The sequence below is a fragment of the Pistacia vera genome, unplaced genomic scaffold (genome assembly GCF_008641045.1).
Source record: "Pistacia vera cultivar Batoury unplaced genomic scaffold, PisVer_v2 Contig59, whole genome shotgun sequence".
NCBI classification, from domain to species: Eukaryota; Viridiplantae; Streptophyta; class Magnoliopsida; order Sapindales; family Anacardiaceae; genus Pistacia; species Pistacia vera.
Window position 1 is genome coordinate 855353 of NW_022196434.1, and position 22754 is coordinate 878106.

Genomic DNA, 22754 nt, shown 5'->3' on the forward strand with positions numbered 1-22754 from the left:
TTTTTTGGGTTTGCACTTCTCTGTGTGAGGGTTGAGATTATTATTCCAAATTGTGGTGAAATTAGTCGAGTGGTTAGGGAGTTTAATCATTCAGGTGAGAGTGTTGTTCTCTCGGGTTAGGGATATTCAGAGAGTATCTTGTAAGGCTGATTGTAGTTGTATTTGGGTAGATCTGGTGAGTGTTGAATCTGTGTAATCTTGATTGTTCTTGATAATAGAAGTGCAGCGGGCTCATACCGTTCTCGAGCTCAACGTGGATGTAGCTTATCCATAAAAGGATAAGTGAACCACGGTAAATCGTGGCTTGTTTGTGTGTCTGTTTTGTTTCTTGTTTCTTGGTTCTTGGTGTGATTGATTTGTGTTGGTGTATAGATCAGTATTAAGTTTCTGTCATAACAGTGGTATCAGAGCCATTTCTTGAAGTTGAAGTTCGTTTTTTTACAAAATTAGGGTTTCGTAAAAATTAAGGTTCTTTTGAGAAATTGGGGGTTTTTCAAATCAATTCCTGTGAGTCTCCAAATTGAGTCTAGTGAGTTAAATCTTGATCGAGTGTAAGGGTATATTGGCTGGAAAACCAGTGACCGCCTTAAAAACTGCCTAGCAGTAATTGGCAACTTCTGGTGTAACAATGCCTCGTACACCTTAGAGTCACCTTCTCTGTCATTGTTTCTATATAAGAAGTTTTTTATGAAATTAGGGTTTTGTGAACTTGAGATTTTTTTTTGAAAAATTAGGGTTTCGGGAAATCGGGGTTTTTTGAATTGATTATTTCTTTGAGTCTAGAATTGGTTCTAGAGAGTCAAATCTTGATAAAGTGTAAGGATATCTCTGCTGGAAAGCCAATAACCGCCTTAAAAACTGCCTGGCAATACTTGGCGACCTCTAGTATAACAACGCCACGTACACCTTATACTTTCCTTCCCTGCCATTACAAGAAAAATGAGCACTACCCGTATGGAGATCTCCCAATATGATGGGTAGATTGATTTCGGGAGCTGGAAGAAGAAGATGAAGGCTCTTCTCTCACACAACAAGGTTGCAATTGCACTGGAAAAGGATCCTAAGAAATGGTCAGAGGAGAAACTGGAGAAGAAGGAAGAGGTTGACGAAGAAGCTTATAACCTGATCGTGATGAATCTTTCGGACAGTGTCCTTCGGAAGGTAGATGGATTCGAAACTTCTCTTGGTTTATGGGGTAAATTAGAATCTTTATATGCCTTACAGTCTGCACCGAATTTGGCTTTCTTAAAGGGAGCCTTATTCTCTTATAAGATGGATAATACGAAGTCCATAGAGGAAAATTTAGATGAATTCCTTAAGATGAATCTAATTTTAAAAGGCACAGACCAAGAATTAGGACAGATTAGTCTTGCCATGATATTATTAAATTCTTTAACTGAAGACTACCAAGTAGTCAAGAACGCCCTTCAGTACTCCGGTACTGTACCCAGTGTTGATTTGATAGTTGGGGTCTTAAGGCTAGAGAATTAGAGCTTAAAACTTTTAAGAGGAACAATAGCACTCTGATTGTGAAGGGTAGAATAGAATCGGCTCAGTCTAGTAAAGGATTTCAGCCAAATCAGGGGGGTAAGAACAAGAAGAAATGGAAGGGAAACAACAAAGCCAAAACAGAAACCAAGAAATGTTACTACTGTAATAAGACAGGCCACCTAAAGAAAAACTGTTTTGACTGGAAGAAGAAACAGGAACTAGGTAACACAGAGAGCAACCTAGCCACCACTAGTAACCAAATGGATGAACCAGAAGTCCTAACAGTGTCAATATCTGACGCTACAAAAGAATAGGTTTTAGATTCAGGTTGTACTTTCCATATGAACCCTAATAGGAGTTGGTTCCAAGACTTTGAGGATTCTGATCATGAGACTGTGTACATGGGGAACAACCAAGCATGTAGGGTTAAGGGTATTGGCTGCATAACCTTTAGGTTAAGTGGGGGAAAACTAATAAGGTTGACCAAAGTCAGATATATACCTGACTTAAAAAGAAACCTCATATCATTAGGCACCCTAGATGAAGCAGGCTGCTGCTATAAGGCAAACAGTGGGTGGTTGAATGTCTATAAAAATGAGAAGCTTGTGTTGACAAGAGAAAAGAAAAATGGACTATATGAACTTTGTGGTAGTTTTTATTTTGATTGCAACAACACAACTCTTGGGTCTCCAAATTTATCAGTAACTGAAAGGTGGCACTTAAGGTTAGGTCATATGAGTCAGAAGGGAATAGATGTATTGAACAGGCTAGGAAAATTTGGGAAAGATATTGTTACCAGTCTAGAATTCTGTGAAAATTGTGTACTTGGTAAACAGCACAGGAACAGTTTTCCTAAGGGAGTTCACTTAGCAAACAACTGTTTGGATTACCTACATTCTGATTTATGGGGGCCAAAAAAGGTTAAATCCCATGGTGAAAACAGCTATTTCCTCTCAATAGTAGATGACTATAGTAGGAAGGTCTGGGTATTCTTACTTATGTCAAAAGATCAAGCCCTAGCAAAGTTTAGAGATTGGAAAACCCTTTTTGAAAACCAGTCTGGTAAAAAGGTAAAGGCCCTTAGGACTGACAATGGGCTTGAGTTCTGTAATATGGAGTTTGACAAGTTTTGTAGTGAACAAGGGATCCTAAGGCATAAGACAGTGAGAAATACCCCTCAGCAAAATGGGGTGGCTGAGAGGATGAATAGAACACTTCTAGACAAAGTAAGGTGCTTCTTGATCACTTCAAATCTTCCAAAAACTTTATGGGGAGAAGCACTCTCCATAGCTGCCTATTTAGTGAATAGGAGTCCCTCCACAGTAATAAGTTTAATAAGTCCAGAAGAAAGATGGTCTGGAAGAAGACCAGAACTAGGGCATCTAAGAGCATTTGGCTGTGCTGCATATGCTCACACAGTGGGGGGAAAACTGGAACCAAGATCAACCAGGTGTGTGTTCCTTGGATATCCTGAGGGCACAAAAGGATACAGGCTATGGGACAGAGAGTCACCAGGGGTCAAGATCATAGTGAGCAGGGATGTTGTGTTTAATGAGGGAGTATTCCCATGCAAAGACACTAACCCTAATGAAGGTACAACCAAAAGCACAGAAGAAGCTACCAGACAGACCAATAACACTCAGATTGAGGTCGAGCACACAACCCATCAATTAAACCCACCTCAAGCACAAGCACAAACTACCCAGTAGCCTGAAATTGAAATTGCATCTGAGGAACCTGACCAAGCTGAAGATGAGGAAGCAGAAGAGTTCCCAGAACCACAGCAAGATGAATTGACAAATTATCAACTGGCTAGAGTCAGAACCAGAAGAGAGGTAAAACCACCCTTAAGGTACTCATACGCAGAACTGATTTACACTGCTCTGCTTGCAGGTACTGAAGTGCTTAGGTCTGAACCTGATACATATCAAGAGGCTATGGAATCCAAGGATAGGGACAAATGGAGAACAGCTATGGAGGAGGAAATGCAATCTTTAAAGGTAAATGAAACTTGGACATTGGTTCCAAAGCCACGTAATCAGAAGCTGACCCAATGTAAGTGGTTGTTCAAACTAAAAGAGGGCATTTCCATAGCTGACCTACCAAGGTATAAAGCCAAACTTGTGGCTAAGGGCTCCATCCAAAGGGAGGGGATAGACTTCAATCAATTCTTCTCCCCTGTGGTAAAATACAAAACAATTAGGTTGATGCTGTCTGTAGTTGCTTATCAAGACCTAGAACTAGAGCAGTTGGATGTCACCACTGCATTCCTTCATGGAACACTGAAGAAAAAATCTATATGAGCTAACCTATGGGGTTTACTGACCCTAAGTTCCCTGAACATGCCTACCTCCTAAAAAGGTCCCTATATGGGTTAAAACAGTCTCCTAGGCAACGGTACAAAAGGTTTGACACCTTTATAATAGGTATAGGATTCACTAGAAGTCAATATGACAGTTGTTTCTATTTTAAAATGGATAATAATATGCCTATTTACTTGCTTTTATATGTTGATGATATGCTGTTGATCAGTAAGTCAAAACCCCTGATCAGTGAATTGAAGAAAAGACTAAACACTGAATTCAGCATGAAAAACCTAGGAAATGCCAAGAAAATTTTAGGCATGGAAATAAACAGGGATAGAAAGAGGTGTGAACTTAGACTCCAGCAACAATCTTACCTACTCAAACTAGTCACAAAGTTTGGCATGGCTGGTGCCAAACTGGTCTCAATGCCCCTAACCAGTCAGTTTATTCTCAGTAAGTCCCAATGCCCCAAAACTGAGTCAGAACTGTTGAAAATGGAGTCTGTCCCTTATGCTAATGTTGTGGGGTCACTGATGTATGCCATGATTAGTACTAGGCCAGACCTAGCCTTTGCCATTTCCATGTTAAGCAGGTATATGTCCAATCCTGGTATGGAGCATTGGACTGCTCTAAAATAGATGCTAAAATATATAAACAGTACTGTTTGTGTTGGGCTTGAATATTGTAAAAGAAATACTGCACTTGATCTGGTTGGTTTTGTAGATGTTGATTTTGCAGGTGATAAGGATACCAGAAAATCAACTACTGCATATTTCTTTACACTGGGTAGAAATTGTATAAGCTAGAAATCACAGTTACAGCCTATTGTAGCACTGTCTTCAACAGAATAAGAGCACATTGTAGTAACTGATGCAGTTAAAGAAGCCTTATTGCTAAAAGGAATTCTGACAGAAGTAAAACTAATTGGTGGAAAGGTGACAGTGTATTCAGATAGTCAGAGTGCGATCCACCTAAGCAAAAATCCAGTGTATCACGAAAGAACTAAACACGTGGATGTCCGCTATCACTTTGTGAGGGACCAAGTTGCAAGTGGAATCATTGAACTGAAGAAGGTACCCACAGAAGAGAATCCAGCAGATATGGGCACCAAAATTATCACTCCAGCCAAGTTCAAGCACTGCTTGAACTAGGTATCTTGTAAGACTGGTTGCGTTTATAATTGGGTAGATCTGGTGAGTGTTGAATCTGTGTAATCTTGACTGTTTCTGATAATCAAGTGTAGCGGAGCTCATACCGTTCTTGAGCTCACGTGGATGTAGCTTATCAAAAAGGATAAGTGAACCACGGTAAATCGTGGCTTGTTTGTGTGTGTTTGTTCTTGTGTGGTTTCTTTTCTTGGTGTGATGATGTGTTGGTGTATAGATAGTATTAAGTTTCGGTTATAACAGTGGTATCAGAGCCCTTCTTGAAGTTGAAGTTCGTTTTTTTTTTTTTTTTTACAAAATTAGGTTTCGTAAAAATTAGGGTTCTTTTGAGAATGGGGTTTTATCAAATCAATTCCTGTGAGTCTCAAAATAAGTTTAGGAGTCAAATCTTGATTGAGTGTAAGGGTATATTGGCTGGAAAAACAGTGACCGCCTTAAAAACTACCTAGCAGTAATTGGCAACTTCTAGTGTACAAACGCCTCGTCACCTAGACTCACTTCTCTGTCGTTGTTTCGGTATAAGAAGTTTTTTACGAAATTAGGGTTTTGTGAATTTGGGAATTTTTGAAAAATTAGGGTTTCAAAAAATTAGGGTTTCGGAAATTGGGGTTTTAAATTGTTATTTCTTTGAGTCTAGAATTGGTTCTAGAGAGCAAATCGAGTCAATCTTGATAAAGTGTAAGGGTATATTGGCTGGAAAACCAAAGTGACCCCTTAAAAACTGCCTAGCAATAATTGGCAATTCTGGTGTAACAACGCCACGTACACCTTAGACTGTCCTTCCTCCATTACAGGAAAAATGAGCACTACCCGTATGGAGATCTCCCAATACGATGGGAAGATCGACTTCGGGAGTTGGAAGAAGAAGATGAAGGCTCTTCTCTCACACAACAGGTTGAATTGCACTGGAAAAGGATCCAAGAAATGGTCAGAGGAGAAACCGGAGAAGAAGAAGAGATTGACGAAGAAGCTTATAACTGATCGTGATGAATCGTCGGACAGTGTCCTTCGGAAGGTAGATGGATCGAAACTCCTCTTGGTTTATGGGGTAAATTGAATCTTTATATGCCTTACAGTCTACACCGAATTGGCTTTCTTAAAGGGAGCCTATCTCTTATAAGATGGATAATTCGAAGTCCATAGAGGAAAACTTAGATGAATTCCTTAAGATGAATCTAATCTTAAAGGCACAGACCAAGAACTAGGACAGACAGTCTTGCCATGATATTATTAAATTCCCCAACTGAAGACTACCAAGTAGTCAAGAATGCCCTTCAGTACTCGGTATGTACCCAGTGTTGATTTGATAGTTGCGGGTCTTAGGTCAGAGAATTAGAGCTTAAAACTCTAAGAGAAACATAGCACTCTGTTTGAAGGGTCGAATAGAATATGCTCAGTCTAGAAAGTTTCAGCCAAATCAAGGGGGTAAGAACAAGAAGAAATGGAAGGGGAAAACAAAGCCAAAACAGAAACCAGAAATGTTACTACTGTAATAAGATAGGCCACCTAAAGAAAAACTGTTTGATTGGAAGAAGAAACGAAAAGGCAACACAAAGAGCAACTAGCCACCACTAGTAACCAAAGGAGAACCAGAAGTCCTAACAGTGTCAATATCTGACACTACAAAAGAATGGGTGTAGATTCAGGGTGCACTTCATATGAGCTAATAGGAGTTGGTTCCAAGACTTTGAGGGTCTGATCATGAGATTGTTACAGGGGAACAACAAGCATGTAGGTTAAGGGGATGGTGCATAACCCTTAGGTTAAGTCGGGGGAAACTAATAAGGTTGACCAAAGTCGATATATACCTGACTTAAAAAGAACCTCATATCATTAGGCACCCTAGATGAAGCAGGCTGCTACTATAAGGCAAACACTGGGTGGTTAAATGTCTATAAAAATGAGATCTTGTTTGACAGGAGAAAAGAAAAATGGTTTGTATGTACTTTGTGGAGTTTTATTCTGACTGCAACAGCACAACACTTGGGTCTCCAAATTTATCAGTAACGAAATGTGGCACTAAGGTTAGGTCATATGGTCAGAAGGGGATGGATGTACTGAAACGGCTAGGACAATTTGGGAAAGATACTGTTACCAGTTTAGAATTCTGTGATTTGTGTACTTGGTAAACACATAGGAACAGTTTTCCTAAGGAGTTCACTTAGCAAACAATTGTTTGGATTATCTACATTCTGATTTAGGGGGCAGAAAAGGTTAAATCTCATGGTGGAAAAAGCTATTTCCTCTCGAAGGAACTGCAATTAAGGAATTGGGGCCATCAATTAAGCATTTGTCTAATCTATTTAATTTAAGGCTTACAAATTGCTCAAAGGTTGAGAGTCTCCCAAAGGGCTTTTATGAGCTTAAATCTCTTAAATATCTTTTCCTGTCTGGTTTTTCAAATCTTTGGACGATTTCAGAGGTATCATTTAAGATAGAAGAGTTATATTTGGATGAAACGGCAATAAAAGAATTAGTTCCCTCGTCAATTGAATATCTATCTAGTCTTGTCCGATTAAGTCTTAGAAATTGTTCAAGCCTTAAGAGTCTTCCAGACAGTATTTGTAAGTTGAAGTCTCTTAAATATCTTGATATCTCTGGTTGTTCAAAACTTGATAGATTGCCCAAAGACTTTGCAAATTTACAAAGTTTGGAGGTGCTAGAAGCTGATGAAATTCCTGTAAAAGATGTGTCATCAGTTTTTTTTTTTTTGTTTTTTTTTTTAACCAAACTTGGTAGATTATCTTTTAAGAAATGCAAGAGTCTTGAGCTGGTGGGTTCGCAATTACCTACTTTACCAGGTTTGTAGTTTTTATGGAGTTTAAACTTAGATCATTGCAATATCACAGAGTTACCACATAGCCTTGGGCTGCTATTATCATTAGAAAAATTAAAGTTAGCTGGGAACAATTTTGAGAGCATACCAACAAGCATCTTAAAACTTTCGAAGTTGTGGTTGCTTGACTTGAGCTATTGTAACTGTTAAATGTGGAAGCCTGAAACAACGTCGTTTTGAGTAACAATAATATGACGTCGTTTTAGGCATATTGACTGGGACAAATTTAGACTGCAGGATGCACTCCAGATCTAACGGCCAGGATCAACCACGAAGTCACACCATATATAAACACACTTTCGTTCAGATTAGGGAGAGACACACATATTTTAGGGTTTTCTGGGTTTGCACTTCTCTGTGTTAGGGTTGAGATTATTTCTTCCAGATTGTGAGGCAAATCAGTCGAGTGATTAGGGGGTTTAATCATTCAGGTGAGAGTGTTGTTCTCTCGAGTTAGGGATATTCAGAGAGTTAAGATAAAATCTCGAGTAGCAGATAGTTGCACATCGTTGCAAGCGTTACCATGTTTACCAAGTGCTGTAGCCACGAGAGCTAGCTTCATAAATTGTTTAAATTTGGTTTCGAATTCATCCAGCGACGAAGCAGACGTGCTTACAACTTTACTATCGGCACATATATGGGTCCTTCTCTCTCTCTCTCTCTCTCTCTCTCTCATTTTATATGATTTCAACATCTTTCTTTCTTTTTTCAAATGAAAAAACGTGACATTAAACTAACTATTTTTGTGGGACAGGAAGCGAGCCGTTTGAGGAGTTCTATTATTTATTCTGGAAATGAAATTCCCAAGTGGTTTAGCTTTCAAAGTAATGGATTTCTTATAGAGCTACCACGAAGTCTGTTCAATGATGCTATCGGTTTTGCCTTTTGCACCATTTTAGAATTCCAAGATTACCATTATAACAACGAAGACTTGGTCGTTAGATATGAGTTAAGGCGAGCGGATTCTTTTGGGCTTTCATTTGTTCCTCCATTGCTTGAAGGATTTTTTTGGGCTTGGGAGAAAGGAAGTGGACCCAATTATTTTGAGTTCGATCATGTATTCTTGGGATATGAATTTCAAGATTTCTATTATTACAAGTTCAGTTTTGAGGTCAAGAATCTCGTAATAAGCTTTCAAGTAATCAATGATTTTAGGAGCTTGACGCCATCAGAGTGTTGCAAGATAAAAAAGTGTGGGGTCCACTTCTATTCCCAGCATAAGCTAAAAGTTGCAAAAGAATCCGGAAGATGTTTCATCTATGATGGTGAGGAAAATCACAAGGAATTAATGTCCAAGATGTCGGAATTTGAGAATTCCACTTATGGCGAATCCAGTTCAAGGTAATTCTCAACTATTAGTTTTATTTTACACTACAACTCTACACTAAATTTTCTTTTTCTTGTTTAAAAAAAATTCCGAATGATTTTATTTTAAATTGGTGTGCAACATCATTTATATGTTCAAATGGCTTCAGTAATTCACAACTAATAAGAAAAATATACTAAGTCTCAATCAGAATGATGACCACATGTCACTAGAATTTATACTAACTCTAATTCTTCATGAAGATATTGTTTATATTAGAGCATCTCTAAATGATACAAACTCTTTATTATAAAGAATTTGTCCATAAAAACAAGAGTTCAATAGACTCTTTATTATTTAAATATAAATTAAAGAGTGAATTTTACTTTTACATCTAGAGAGTCAAATTTCACTTTCTATCCTAATTTTATTTAATAAATTATAAGTTTCTATGTATTTTATTATTAATTTGCTTTCCTATTAAGTTTCTCTCCTATTTGTTAAGTCTAATTTAAAAAGTCCATTGAATTTGAATACAATTTTTGCTCTTTATATTTAGAAATTAATGAAAATGCTTTTTACTTATGTGAAATATGCTCTTTAAAATAAAGAACACCATTGGAAATGTTCTTATGCATTTTAAATGAAATAAAATGATATATTAGAATAATACACTGAGTATTTCTACATCAACAATAGGAATAATAGCTCATTGTGATTAATATTGTTGTCCATTGTTATTTGTCTCAATTAATCAAAAAGTGGTGATGTATTAATTATACTTTGGCCACTTACTGTATGGATATAGTATTAAATAACCTAATATATGTTTGGTTAAAATTTTGCGCTCTATTCAAGCATAAACGATTAAGATAAATGCTAGATTTACGAAGATTCCTACAGAGTGTCTTCGTATAAAGTGATGTGGCAGTTGCCACACTACTAGTTTGTTAAAAGAAAGAGAAGATTGATGTGAAACTAGTGGTGTGACAGCTGCCACATCACTTTGTACAAAGACTATTGAAGTATAAACGGTTACGCTCTAGTTTTTCTCAAATGGTTAATATGCATGATTTATATGATGCAGGAATGTGGGTTTAGGTTATAGTTTAACATTGAACAAATATCGTATTTTATGTTCTACCTTAATTAATTGATATTGTTTTTTTCAATAAAATTAACAAAGAATTCAAGTAATTATATATTCAAAATATTATTAATTAAAAATTAAGAAAAAAATATTATAGCAGACAATAATAGGAGTCATTTGCCAGTGACAGTTGCTAGTAACCTTGAAGTGCACCAGCAATGTCAAACAAAAGGGAAAAAGAGGTACAGTGTTAGAGTGATAGAGTAACTTAATGTTGATGTTTTAGGTTCGCCAAACTATGCTGCGTAACGATAAGGATTTGCAATAAAGGAACCTTTAAAACAAAAAAAATTGTAATGATACCAGATAAGTTTAGTTTTAGTCCTAAAATATTTATAAATATGATAAAGTAACATGTTGTTTGTTAAATTGCCTTCTTCAAAATCAGATTGGCTAACATAATCCAATGTTTATTTCAAGATACACATGAATTGCATTGGTTATTTATTTCTTATATTCTTTGATCATGATGTTTGATACGTTTTTGTTTCTTCATTTTGGTATCAATTTGGATTCAGAAAAGATGTGGGGTGCCTCCAGTAAATGAGAAAGAACTGGAAGAGTTCAATCTGAGTAGAAATGAATCCAGTAGCTTTGGTCTTTTTAATTGGAAGGGATTCCCTCAAGATTTTTTACTCACTAGTGCGAAACGTGTGAAAGGGCATCACCAGTGCGATACAAGCCAGATTCCTTCCCATACTTATTAGGTTAGAGTGTCTCTGGCATATCAGTTTCAGTAGCTTCAGATGCCTTGCATGCCCCATATGAATTTAATATTGCTTGGTTTTTTTATGAAAGGCATGAGAGTCTTGGCATTATTTTCTATATGTCGTAGAAGGATAATGATGAATACCACCTCTGAAACCACAACACACACACACAGTCTCTAGAACACTCAAGAAACACAGCCACACCAACAACGCAAACCACAACCAATTTTAAATAACAAGAAACAATAAGAATTAAGGAACAAGTAGTGGCTAAAGATGGTATTCATAAAATGTTTAGAAACAAACTGTGAAAAACTATGAGAGGTGGCGGAAAAATGATGGAAAGCTAAGATATGGATTATAGGATTCAAAACTTTAAAGAAAGCATAAATTAACATTATACCTTCTCCTTAAAGCTTAGGTTTGATGAAGCCAAGATTCAAAGTTATAAACTCTCCACTCTTTAACACCATCTTGAGAGAAAGAGAGGGTGGTCGAACCTAAGAGAGAGCTTGTGTTTTTCTTTTCAATGAACAATGAATAACTTCACTTAAAATGCAACCATTTGCATTTATATATATATGGGTTATTTTGTAATTCATTTTTTTTTTCACTTATATGCCCTAATAAAATCTTATTCTAAAAAGAACCTGAACATCTATTAATTTGGCCTTTGAATAATCAATATTATTCAAGGGCCTATGATAAATTACACCAGTTTACATTAATAACCATAAGCTTACCATTTTGCCTAACTATTAAAATGTTATTATAATGCTTTAAGATATAATATTAAATACAATTAATTATTATTGCCATTTTAATTTTAAAATATCACGAATAATTTTATAGCAACAATTACCATAGAAATTCCGTATTACCTTGGAAGGTATTAGCCCTTCAGATAATTATTTCTCTCTCTTATCCTTCTCTAACTTCTCAAGGATATGGTGTGATCATATAGGTCTATTGGATAGCGTGAGCCAATTTTGGATGAATCCAAAATCTGTCTGGAGGCCCAACGGCTATGTTAAACATCTAGCAATGGCCATAGTCTCTAAACCACGATGAGAAATACTTTATCGAACCATTTTCAGATTATATGTACCATGCAGGTAAAGTCCCTCCATTGATATATCCTGATCGAGTAGGATTCATGGAATGTCAAAATCTTAAACTCAATTTCTATCGAATCGTTGAACAACTTTTGATGACTAATAATAGCTCTGGTCAAAGATTTTGATTTTAACATTTATCGACGTTCGTCTAGGAATCTGGACCAGATGGAGTCAGCGGTATCTTGATACTATATTTTCAAGTCAATGGATCTCGTCTTGACATCGTTCGTTTTCACATATGAACAACGAATTATCAAATTGTTTTATCATACGAACATGACTAGTCTCGTACTTATACACCGTATAAGCATACGCACGTATTGGATCCAACCATAATGTCTCAGGTCAAAGGCACATCTTGATTGTATAAGCAAACGATAAATCATTAAGTACATACTTTTCCAAGTGATTATCATTATTAGATCACGTGAAAATAGTTCACCAACGCTAATTCATACTAATGCTCCAGTGACATGATTATATCATATCCGTACTTATATCAACTCATGAATCTTCGGAAGCTTTAGTATGCCCATTATGCAATATAGTTGCCAAATTATATGCTTCCGTAGAGAACCTTTGATAAATTCATTTACCGATTAAATTATCATCTAGACAATTCATATACATATTTATTTTAAATGCATGATTGAAAAGGAAATAATTATATAATGAATTGAAGAATCTTTCTTCTATTATTTATGATATATTGATACAAGAAAAATGTTCTGAAACCAACGACACGAATGGTTTCTAGGGCGTACACCAACATACACCTCCCGACAATCCATACTCATTTTCAGGTATCCCCTACAAATCTCACATCCCTCTTTTATTCCTGACATTGAAATTCTACTAACTACTCTACACCACCTTATCCCTACTCCATTGTCAACTTACCAATTACCCTTCCTTTCCACACTTAGCCCTTAGTTTGTACCACTTAAGAGACTTTGGGTCCAATACCTTCCCAAGAAGTGCCACCTTATCCTTAGGTGGAGGAAGGAAATTGATGACAAATAGAGTCAGAAGCTTCCCAGTATTATCACAAGTAGAAGGTCTTCCATCTTATTAACACTTAAACTAATATCCGACAATGTCATTTTAAAAAGGCCTACTAGGTTCTACATTGAACACCATGTTATTGTTCAGAAATTCTGGGAAGGGTTGTGTTGCAACAAGATGAGAAGTGAGTTTTGAGTTGAGACACAAGGAAGACATTGTGGATGCGAGTTGTGGGTAATCGATAAGGACGGACCAATCTTCTCCATAACCTCATAAGGCCTAGAATCTAGGGCTGAGCTGAGCTTCTATTGGCCCTAGTGCCAAGGATTTAAGGCTATAGGGTTGAAGTTTCAGATAAACAGAGTCCCCTACTTCAAGTGAACTTCCCGCCTTCTACATCAGCGAAGTCTTCTATTTCATTTGTCTTCAGTTCTTCAAAATGAGATTCGTTATGTTAATGCTATCTATAGCCTACAACGTAACTATTTTTCAGGTATTAAGAAGTACCGGGGATCCCTACCATATAATGCTCGAAAAGGAGTCATGCTTGAAGAACGATTGTACGTGGTATTAGAGGTGGGCAAAATTTTAGTGTGAACCAGAACCGATGGTACCTAGCTGTTGTTCCGATTCTTACCCAAAACCGACCGTAACAAGGTCGGTTCCTGTTCCTACCCAAAATTGGCTGTAACAGGGTCGATTCCGTTTCCAAAAAATTGGAATCAATACTGAGCGGTTCCAAAGGAATGAAATCGAAACCGAGGACTAAATTGATATAATATTAAAGAATGAGGTTTTTTTTTTTTTTTATATTTTGCATGTCATATAAATGTATAAGAAAATTTTGGTTTTTTTATCTTAGTATCAAAAATCTTATTAATTTTCATTAAAAGACCAGTTCTTCAAATATTCTTTAATATTTAAATTCCACTTATTACTTAATTAAGAAACTAATATACATTAAGACCTACGTTAAAAATAAATTTTAAATGTTTATTATCAGTAAAAAAAAAAAATTAATACTTATAATCAAGCATCAAGTAAATATAAACAATATTTTATTTAATGTTTGACTTAGGTCTTAGGCCTATCAGTAGTTAGACGTATTCAGTCATTACATAAATTATCAAACCACTTAGGTGAATTAAAAAAGTTAATTCTTTTTCACTTTTTACTTGATGAAAAATGTATGAATAATTTGTTTAAATTATTTTGATAATATTATCATTATTTAGTAGCAACAACTACGCATATGTCCAATTAAGAATTTTTATACTTGTATCATATGCCAATACTTTCACTTTTTAAAATCTCTACTTTTTAGCGTATTAATTCTTGATAGAACATTTTAATTCAACTTGGTATTTATATTGAAGTTAAAAACCTAAAACATGTTTAAATTGTATTATGTAAAAATATTTAAATAATAATAAGTTAACATCAGTGATCATATATATCAAAATATAATTGTGGACGATGAAACTTGATATGTTATTAACTATTGTGTTATTGAATGTGTTATGTAATTTTAATTTTGGGAGGATGAAATGGATATTGGAATAGTTGTAATTTTTGTGAAGGAAAAAGAGAGAGAGCGGGTGAAAGAAGAAGATTGACTGAAGAAATTTGTACCTTAGTGAAAGAAGAAGATCGACTGAGCCTTGTTCAAGTTTTTCTGCTTGAGCGAGCGAGAAAGCGGAGAGAAGCGATGTAAAATTGCTTGCCCTAAAATCTTATTGAAGTTTTTATATATGACAGCAAAATACAAAACCCCCTTTCCCCACTTTTTAATGTTATTTCATATCAATCTTAGTCCCGATTCCGATTCCAGTCCAGTTCCTGACTGCAGGAACTAGAACTACATAGTGTCAGTCTTGATTTTGGAACTGGAACCTACCCATTAATGGTCGTTTGGGTAGTGAACTAGAACCAAACCTAGGTACTCGATGATTCCGGTTTCATTGATTCTTTTGAACACCCCTAGTTGGGATAGGAAACTTATTAGGAATGGTGATTTTATTGAATGCCTTGTAACTACACAAAAATGCCACCTCAATCTTTTTTCGTACTAACAACATAGGGCTAGTAAAGGGATGTGGTGGCTTTGATAATCCTAGATGCTTACATCTCCCAGACAATCCTCTAAATTTCATTTTTTTGATATAGGATGTCAATAAGGTCTAATGTTACGAGGTTGATTAACTGGCTTAATTTTGATGGGATGATCGTTGACTTCTGAGGTGGGTGACCTAGCGTAGGCTTGAATAAAGCTTTGGTTTTGTACAGCTCATGAATCGACTATACTATACTATACTAATTGTTTTTGGTTGCAATGCAGATTACTAAATTCAATTAAATACCTTACCATTTTGTCTGCAGTGTTTAATCATATCCTTAAGGACACCATACCTTACACAAAGAAGGATCGCTATGAAGAATCACTTCTCCCTTGACAACTGAATTTCATCACTTATTTTTTCCAATCAGTGTAGTTTCACCTAGGGTCTCAAGTCATGCCACCCCCAAAGTTATCTATGCTCATGTCGAATGGAAAAAACTCTAGACAACAGTGATTGCAGTTGCAAACACCTCTCTACATTCACCTGGCATCTTATATAATACCCATCCCAACTCTTACCCCAAAGGTGTTCGTTTGCACAATTGAAATTCTATCTCTTCTACTAATTCTCGATTGATGAAATACGGGAAGCTCCACTGTCCACCAACACATAACCTCCTTACCCCCAATTTCCCCCTTCAACTTCAACATTTTCGGACCATTAATCCCTACCACAAAGCTTATTGATAAGTCTACCTTGTGGGTGTTTCTTTGTTAGCTACAATCTCTTGATCAGATCTTCGTTCACCCCTAGTTCGTCTTCTTCCAATAACAACACTTGAAATTGCTTATCTCCACATTTGAACCCGGTAATAATTAGCATCGCACAGAGAACATAACCACTTCTCCCTTTTCTTTTGAATTTCAACCTCGATTAACTTCTTATAAGGAAATCTTGCCAGAAAGTATTTGATTGGAAGTTGACAGATTGCCTGAGTTTTACTGGAGAAAGACTCACCTAGGTTTTTCGAAATAATGTTGGGTTTGATTAAAGGGCTTAGGTGATTCATGTTGGGCTGACTTTTGTTGCTTCTTTGGGCCTGCTCTGGGAAATAATACTTTGTGGCCCATTTGCTACATTTCCCCAGCTTCCTTGGCGACCCATACCATTTCGGCCTCCTCTAACACTTGATTCCTCTCTTCTACTTTTGGACCAAGAGAGTCACTTTTGTAACGATTGGGCTGGGCTAGAACATTGGTCTGGTGCAACTTAATTTAACTTTTATCTGGTCTCAGTCCATTAAAATGTTGCGTTAGTACATCTTCCATTTCATCGATTGTAATGCAGGGACTTCCTCAAATCGGAGCGATATTCCAAGACTGTCCCATTTTGCTTCATTGCCATAAGAGTTCCAAAGGGCTGATTTCCTGAGTCCACTGAAGCGCTGTAAGAGAGCAACCTTGAATGTTGGCCAAGTCGTCATGCCGATCTTGATTATGTCCATTGATACTAGTGAAGAGCTTCTTCCATACAAGTGTTGTGCCTGGACCTTATTTCATTTGGGATTTGGTTGATCATGAAATATCTCTCACTTGAAATATCCATCGATATTGATCTCGTCGAAAAAGATGAGTAGTTCTAACTCCATCCCTTAGTCTCGTCGATTCTAACTCTCTCCATTATTATTGTTGAAGTTCCCTTGATCGTTCTCCGAATAACTTCCATATTTGGATGATTCCAACCCAAGAGGTGTTTTGTACCCCAGAAAAATCCTTCTTCTTTATCTTCCTTTCCATCAGTTCTATATCTCCATTAACATCTCTCCATGGCATTTACATTTTTCGATAACCTAGTCACATCTTTGAACCACCATCACTTCCTTTTCAACACCATCCACTCTGGCCTCCATCCTAATACCAACTATACCCAAAGATCGTAAGCTATGATACTAGTTGATGAATACACCTTTGAAACTAAAACACACACCATCTCCAGAACACCAAACAAACACAGCCACACCAATAGTGCAAACACAAACAATTTTAAGAACAAGTGAAGAAACAATAAGAATTAAGACAAAACAGTAGTGAGATGGTATTCATAAAATGTTTAGAAACAAACTGGTCTTCGAGGGCCAGCACCTCCTAGACAATCCACACTCAATTTTCAGGATATCCCTTACTCATCTCACGTCCCCTTTTATTCCTACACTAAAGATTCTAACTAACTACTCAAACCCCTTATGGCCATGCCACTTGTCAACACTACCTTAACTCCTTTTGCCACCCTTAGCCCTTCGTTTGTACCACTTAGAGGACTTGGTCCATCAGATAACTAATTGCTGGTTTACCCAAAAGTTCAATTGTTATGACTACCCATATCGTTTTTTTATCCTCACTATGATTGTTAATATTTCATTTCCATATTGGTGTAAGAAGTTCTGATCTCGTTCACAAATTATTGAGATGTCTTTTTTCTTTTCGGGAGGGAGAATGCTGATTGATTGAATTGTTTGGGCCCTTGATTGCTCGGGAATATATGAACATGGGGTTTGTTTGCTTATCATATTTAGGACTTCATTCATCATCCTTTCTAAGCTCTTCATCACTAACATAATGATGAGGATTATTTATGTGAATTGGGAGATTTTCAGGTATACAGATTGCTCCTTTGCACACTAGATCCTATGTTGGTAGATGGTGAAACAGAATTTTTCGAAGATATGGCCTTTGTGTAGGGTTTTAATCGAATAAAGTAGGAATAATAAATAAAAAACTTATTCGGAAACCCATTTAATCTCGGATCATAGATTGATGTTAATAACTCATTCAAAACAAACATATATAAGATTAACATTCGTTATAATCATACCTCGATTGGAGGCTTCTTCGATTTTGATTGTAAAAAACACTACCACTTCAAGAGGGAAGTGAATGAATGGTAATCTATAAAAGACAAGAATACTCACACAATCAAACCGTTTGTTTCAGAGTGGAGGTTCAAGAAGAAAAGGCAAGAAAAATTTCTAAGAAAATTTTTCTCTACAACTTTGGCTTGGGAGGCAAGATATCTAATAATGGAATAAGGGTGGCCTTTTTATGCAAACCCTAACTCTAATATTCGCTTGGCATATTACAAGAATATTCCCTACTAATATCCCTTATTTATAAATAAATAATTAGACTTACTTTGTCAAGAAAAAACCGGTTTGATATTTTATTTTTATTGATTAATTATTCAATAACAATTCACTATTTAAAAAGTATATACACCAATGATAAAGTTAAAATGATAATTTATTCATTTAAATATATATAAATATATACACCAATATATATATTAAACAAATATGTAATCTTACAAATTAAATCCAATATTAAAATTGGACATAGGTGACAACCTTCCAACAAATTTAATCGCACCATAAGATTTACCAAATATACTTTCACCCTAAAATGGGAAATTGCCCTATTTCCAAATCTTCTTTGATTTCTCTTTAAGTGTGTGACCTTAGACTCTTTATCAGTTAGCATAGGTAATATCGAATTGACACTCAATCAATTGTCTATTACACAGACCCAGATTGACCTCTAGCTAGACATCTGGCCACTCGATAGATACAGATTGTGGTAGTAATACTGTCAACGTTATGGTTACCTTGCAATTAAATCATTTTATCAACTATTATCTCATCATTGTTTAAGTACGGAAATAATGTCAACTTCAAATATACTACCTTGATATGTTCGTATTTGGTAATCAAACTAATGACTAAATCAAAACTAAACCAACATTATACTCAATGAGATAAATTCTCATATAACCAAAAGTGATGAATTCTATGTTGTACACCATAGCCATAGTGTATTACTTAATGTAGCCAATCACTCTTATACCGATAACCCTAAATAGGACTATGTTAGGCCAACGTCAAACTACACTGATATTACAAATGGTGCTCTGATAATCTCAAGTCTAAGGATTATTGCACTTCATCTTTAGAGGATATATCCATAGACATTGGGTTATCATCTATATGGAATCCTCTGGTTGGTCTGTCCAATGAACTTGCCAACTGCAAGCACCCATACATTGTACGAAGTTGCCACCAACAACTTCAACATGTAAGATTTGTTACTATCTTTCGATAAAGTCGTTCCAATATGATAGTCTTACCGTATTATCTGTGCCCTTTTTTAAAATAATACTGGGACTTTGAACGTTTTAGAATGGCCACAAATGTGCTCATAGGGATCTCACAATCAAGATTATTACCGCTTGATTCTTCTTACGGTTCCATATTCTAAGGCACATATATAACAATATATCGATTTACATAATATAGTGATGCCTTTTATTAATATCAACATGTTTTTACAACTAGTCAATTACTACAATTGGATTGGTTCTAGGGCACCTGCCTCAACACTTTGTACTAATGTTCATTCTTGCTCAAATGAAAGTGATTATGGTGCTTCCTTCTACTGCCCTGTTCAGCTTTGTGTCTTAAAGCAGTCTAGGGAATTGAGAACTGATCTTTGTTTGTTGAGACAAAATTTGGACTTGAATAGTAGTATGTTGCCACAATAAATATTGTAATAAGATTACCAGTGTTTGAATGTGATCTAGTTGGATAATGAGATGCAAAGAAGTCGTAATAGATTAGCTAGTGCCAGTAATTTGAGGGGAACCTTATTGGAAGGGGCTGAGATAAAGACCCGTTCTTGAAAAAAGGAAATGCATGCCTTGAGAAGATATATGGTGTCTCATTTTTATCTTCCCATCTATATTATTTTTTTATTTATCATGACATCATCATTGTCTATTTTTTCATCACTACTGCACCATCATCAATCTATGATGTATTATGGTGTCTCTTACCGTACATACCATTAATGGACTGCGCATTTGCTATTGTAAATTTGTCTCATCAAATTTTACCAAGGCTAATGTGAAAAATTCTGTCTGTACAAACGGAACAGATACTGGAAGCACACACTGATGAAGTGTGGTTTTTGCAATTTTCACATGATGGAAAATATTTGGCATCATCATCCAAGGATCAGTCAGCAATTATATGGGAGGTAAGATTTCTTTATGATTATGGGCTTGTAGTCGTTGACATGGACTTCTACAACCTTCCAGGTTCTTTTACCTCATTTACACAGTGCTAACTTTCTGGAATTTTGCCAATATGAGCACATTATCTGTAACTAATGTGCTCTATTTCGCTTCTTAAGGGAGACTATTAACTATTTGGTAGAAAGATGGAATTCAATAAAGAGTCGGAAGTGTGGAGACAAGGAAACGTTTTAGCAGATTTAAGTCAATCTATTGGCTTGAGTGAAATTATATTGGTATTTGTATAGCATGAGCCAATGTCAAAAAATCATAAATGTTGTGGTTGAATATATGACTTGGAGAGCTCTCTCCTCCCCGGCTCCTTTTATGAAAAATATTCCCCTTTAGCTCAAACTATCTTCTAGCTGACCAGGCCTATTTAAACTGTGCTGAGTGTTTCACTGCATCTTGGGCAGATTAACACTGTAACTCTGAGGACAGTCCTTAACCTGATCTTGAGTCAGATTTTTTGTGAGGTCTAACATTTTGCTATATTACCTTATGGCTCTTCATTTTATTTAAATTGCCATTAACAAGATTTTTTTTTTTAATCCATGGTGTCCTGTGATTTCAAATTTTCAATGATGTTAGTAGAACTGTATTCCGTGGTGCAATGTGTTGCACTTTTGAATTCTGGTTTCAAACATGTTTGCATGGGTTTTTGGATACCCACATGGAGTAAATTCATCTTTGACAAGCAACGTGTTCTTGTTCTCAGAACTCGAAATCTTGAAATTTCGGCAAATGATGTGATACAATTCTCATTATAGAAGTATATAGTTTCAGCGGACCTGTACTGCAAAAATAGGTCTTGAGTATAATTGACCCGAGATGTCCAGGATGTTCTAATTGCGCTGACTGTTTTGTGTCTAGTGTTGCTTGATAATAGGATATTCCAGGGAAATAGCAAATTGTATTATTAGCAACGGGCCATAAACATGCCAAACAAGTTGCTCTTCTATGTTGCTATTATTCTTTGCTAAAACACCAGTTTTTTTAATTATAACTTCAAACTTTTATCTACTCATGAACTGAAAAGTTCCTCACTTTTTAGGTTAAAGAGGAAGGTCAGGTGTTACTGAAACAAAAACTAAGTGGACACCATAAACCGGTGTTGACCGTTTCATGGAGTCCTGATGACCACCAAGTTCTGACCTGTGGACAAGAGGAGGTTATCAGACGTTGGGATGTTTTGTCTGGAGAATGCCTTCATGTTTATGAAAAAACTGGTGTTGGCTTGATTTCTTGTGGATGGTTTCCTGATGGTAAAGGGATTTTTGCTGGCATGACTGACAGGAGCATCTGCCTGTGGGATCTGGATGGAAAAGAGCTGGAATGCTGGAAAGGGCAGAAGACACTTAAAATATCAGACATGGCTATAACAACATTGCATATATTGGTATATCGGATGAAATGACTTGAAATCTGTGTCTTTCTTGATGTTGGAACAGAAGTTTCTCGAGCTTCTACAAATGGAAAAGCAGTGCTGCCTTAAATACTTTAAGAAATGAGATTGTCCCTCTTCAAATCAATATGAGCCGAGTGCATGAGCTCGCATCCTGCATTTTTCTCCTTTCAAGCCTTCAATCTTGGAGTCTCTTATCAAGATACTGATGGTGCAAAGTCAAGGTCGATATTCTTAGCAACTGCAAAAGTTTATCCTGCTTCAGTCATGATTCCTGAAAAAAGATTAGAACATCTTGTTGAAAAGGCTCTTGATGTACAACGAGGTTTGTGCACATCCACAATACATTGGATAGCAATCTGTCTTTATATTCAGATCACCAGTGCGGTAGAAACCAGATTCCCCCAAACTTTGCAGGTTAGAGTCTCTGGGCTGACTGTTGGCTTCAGATACCTTGCATGCCCCATACAGTTTAATTTTGCTTGTTTTTTATGAAAGGCATTAGAGTCTTGGCATTATTTTCTATGTGTTGCGGAAGGATAACTAATTGCTGGTTTGCCCAAAAGTTTCAATTGTTATTGACTTACCCAAATCAATTTTTTTAATCTCCTCACTATGATGTTGATATTTCATTTCCATATTGGTGTGAGAAGTTCTGATCTCGTTCACAAATTATTGAGATGTCTTTTTTTTCTTTTGGCAAGGGAGAATTGCTTGGTGAATTGTTTAGGTCCTGATTGCTTGGGGATATTATGAACATTGGGGTTTTGTTTGCTTTTTGTATTAGGACTTCATTCATTATCTTCTTCAAAGATATATGGTGAGATTTTCATAGGTATACTTAAATCGCTCCCTGCTCACTAGATCTTATGTTGTGTAGATGGTGAAACAGAATTTTTCGAAGATATGGGCCTTTGTACTGAATGTGCATTCTTACTCAAATGAAAGTGATGCTTAGTGCTTCCTTCTACGCCCTGTTTAGCTTGTGTCTTAAAGCAGCTAGGGAATTGAGAACTGATCTTTGTTTGTTGGAAGACAAATATTGGTTGAATAGAAGTATGTTGCCAACAATAAACTTTG

The 22754-nt window shown here is 36.2% G+C and overlaps 1 protein-coding gene across 1 annotated transcript; it reads left to right on the plus strand.

Annotated features, from left to right (window-relative positions):
- Positions 1-5831: 5831 nt before the first annotated feature.
- On the plus strand, positions 5832-21686 carry LOC116109761 (WD repeat-containing protein 26 homolog). The gene is made up of 3 exons (XM_031395986.1): positions 5832-6011; positions 20131-20232; positions 21324-21686. Exons 1-3 carry the CDS (start codon positions 5832-5834, stop codon positions 21684-21686), a joined length of 645 nt encoding a protein of 214 aa, XP_031251846.1.
- Positions 21687-22754: the final 1068 nt, after the last annotated feature.

What these genes read in the sequence shown, in the direction of transcription:
- LOC116109761 (XM_031395986.1), top strand. Translation starts at nt 5,832, where the DNA reads ATGAAGGCTCTTCTCTCACACAACAGGTTGAATTGCACTGGAAAAGGA. An exon ending in AACTCCTCTTGGTTTATGGG is followed by an intron (nt 6,012 to 20,130) that starts GTAAATTGAATC and finishes CAAACGGAACAG; the next exon opens with ATACTGGAAGCACACACTGA. An exon ending in AGTCAGCAATTATATGGGAG is followed by an intron (nt 20,233 to 21,323) that starts GTAAGATTTCTT and finishes CTCACTTTTTAG; the next exon opens with GTTAAAGAGGAAGGTCAGGT.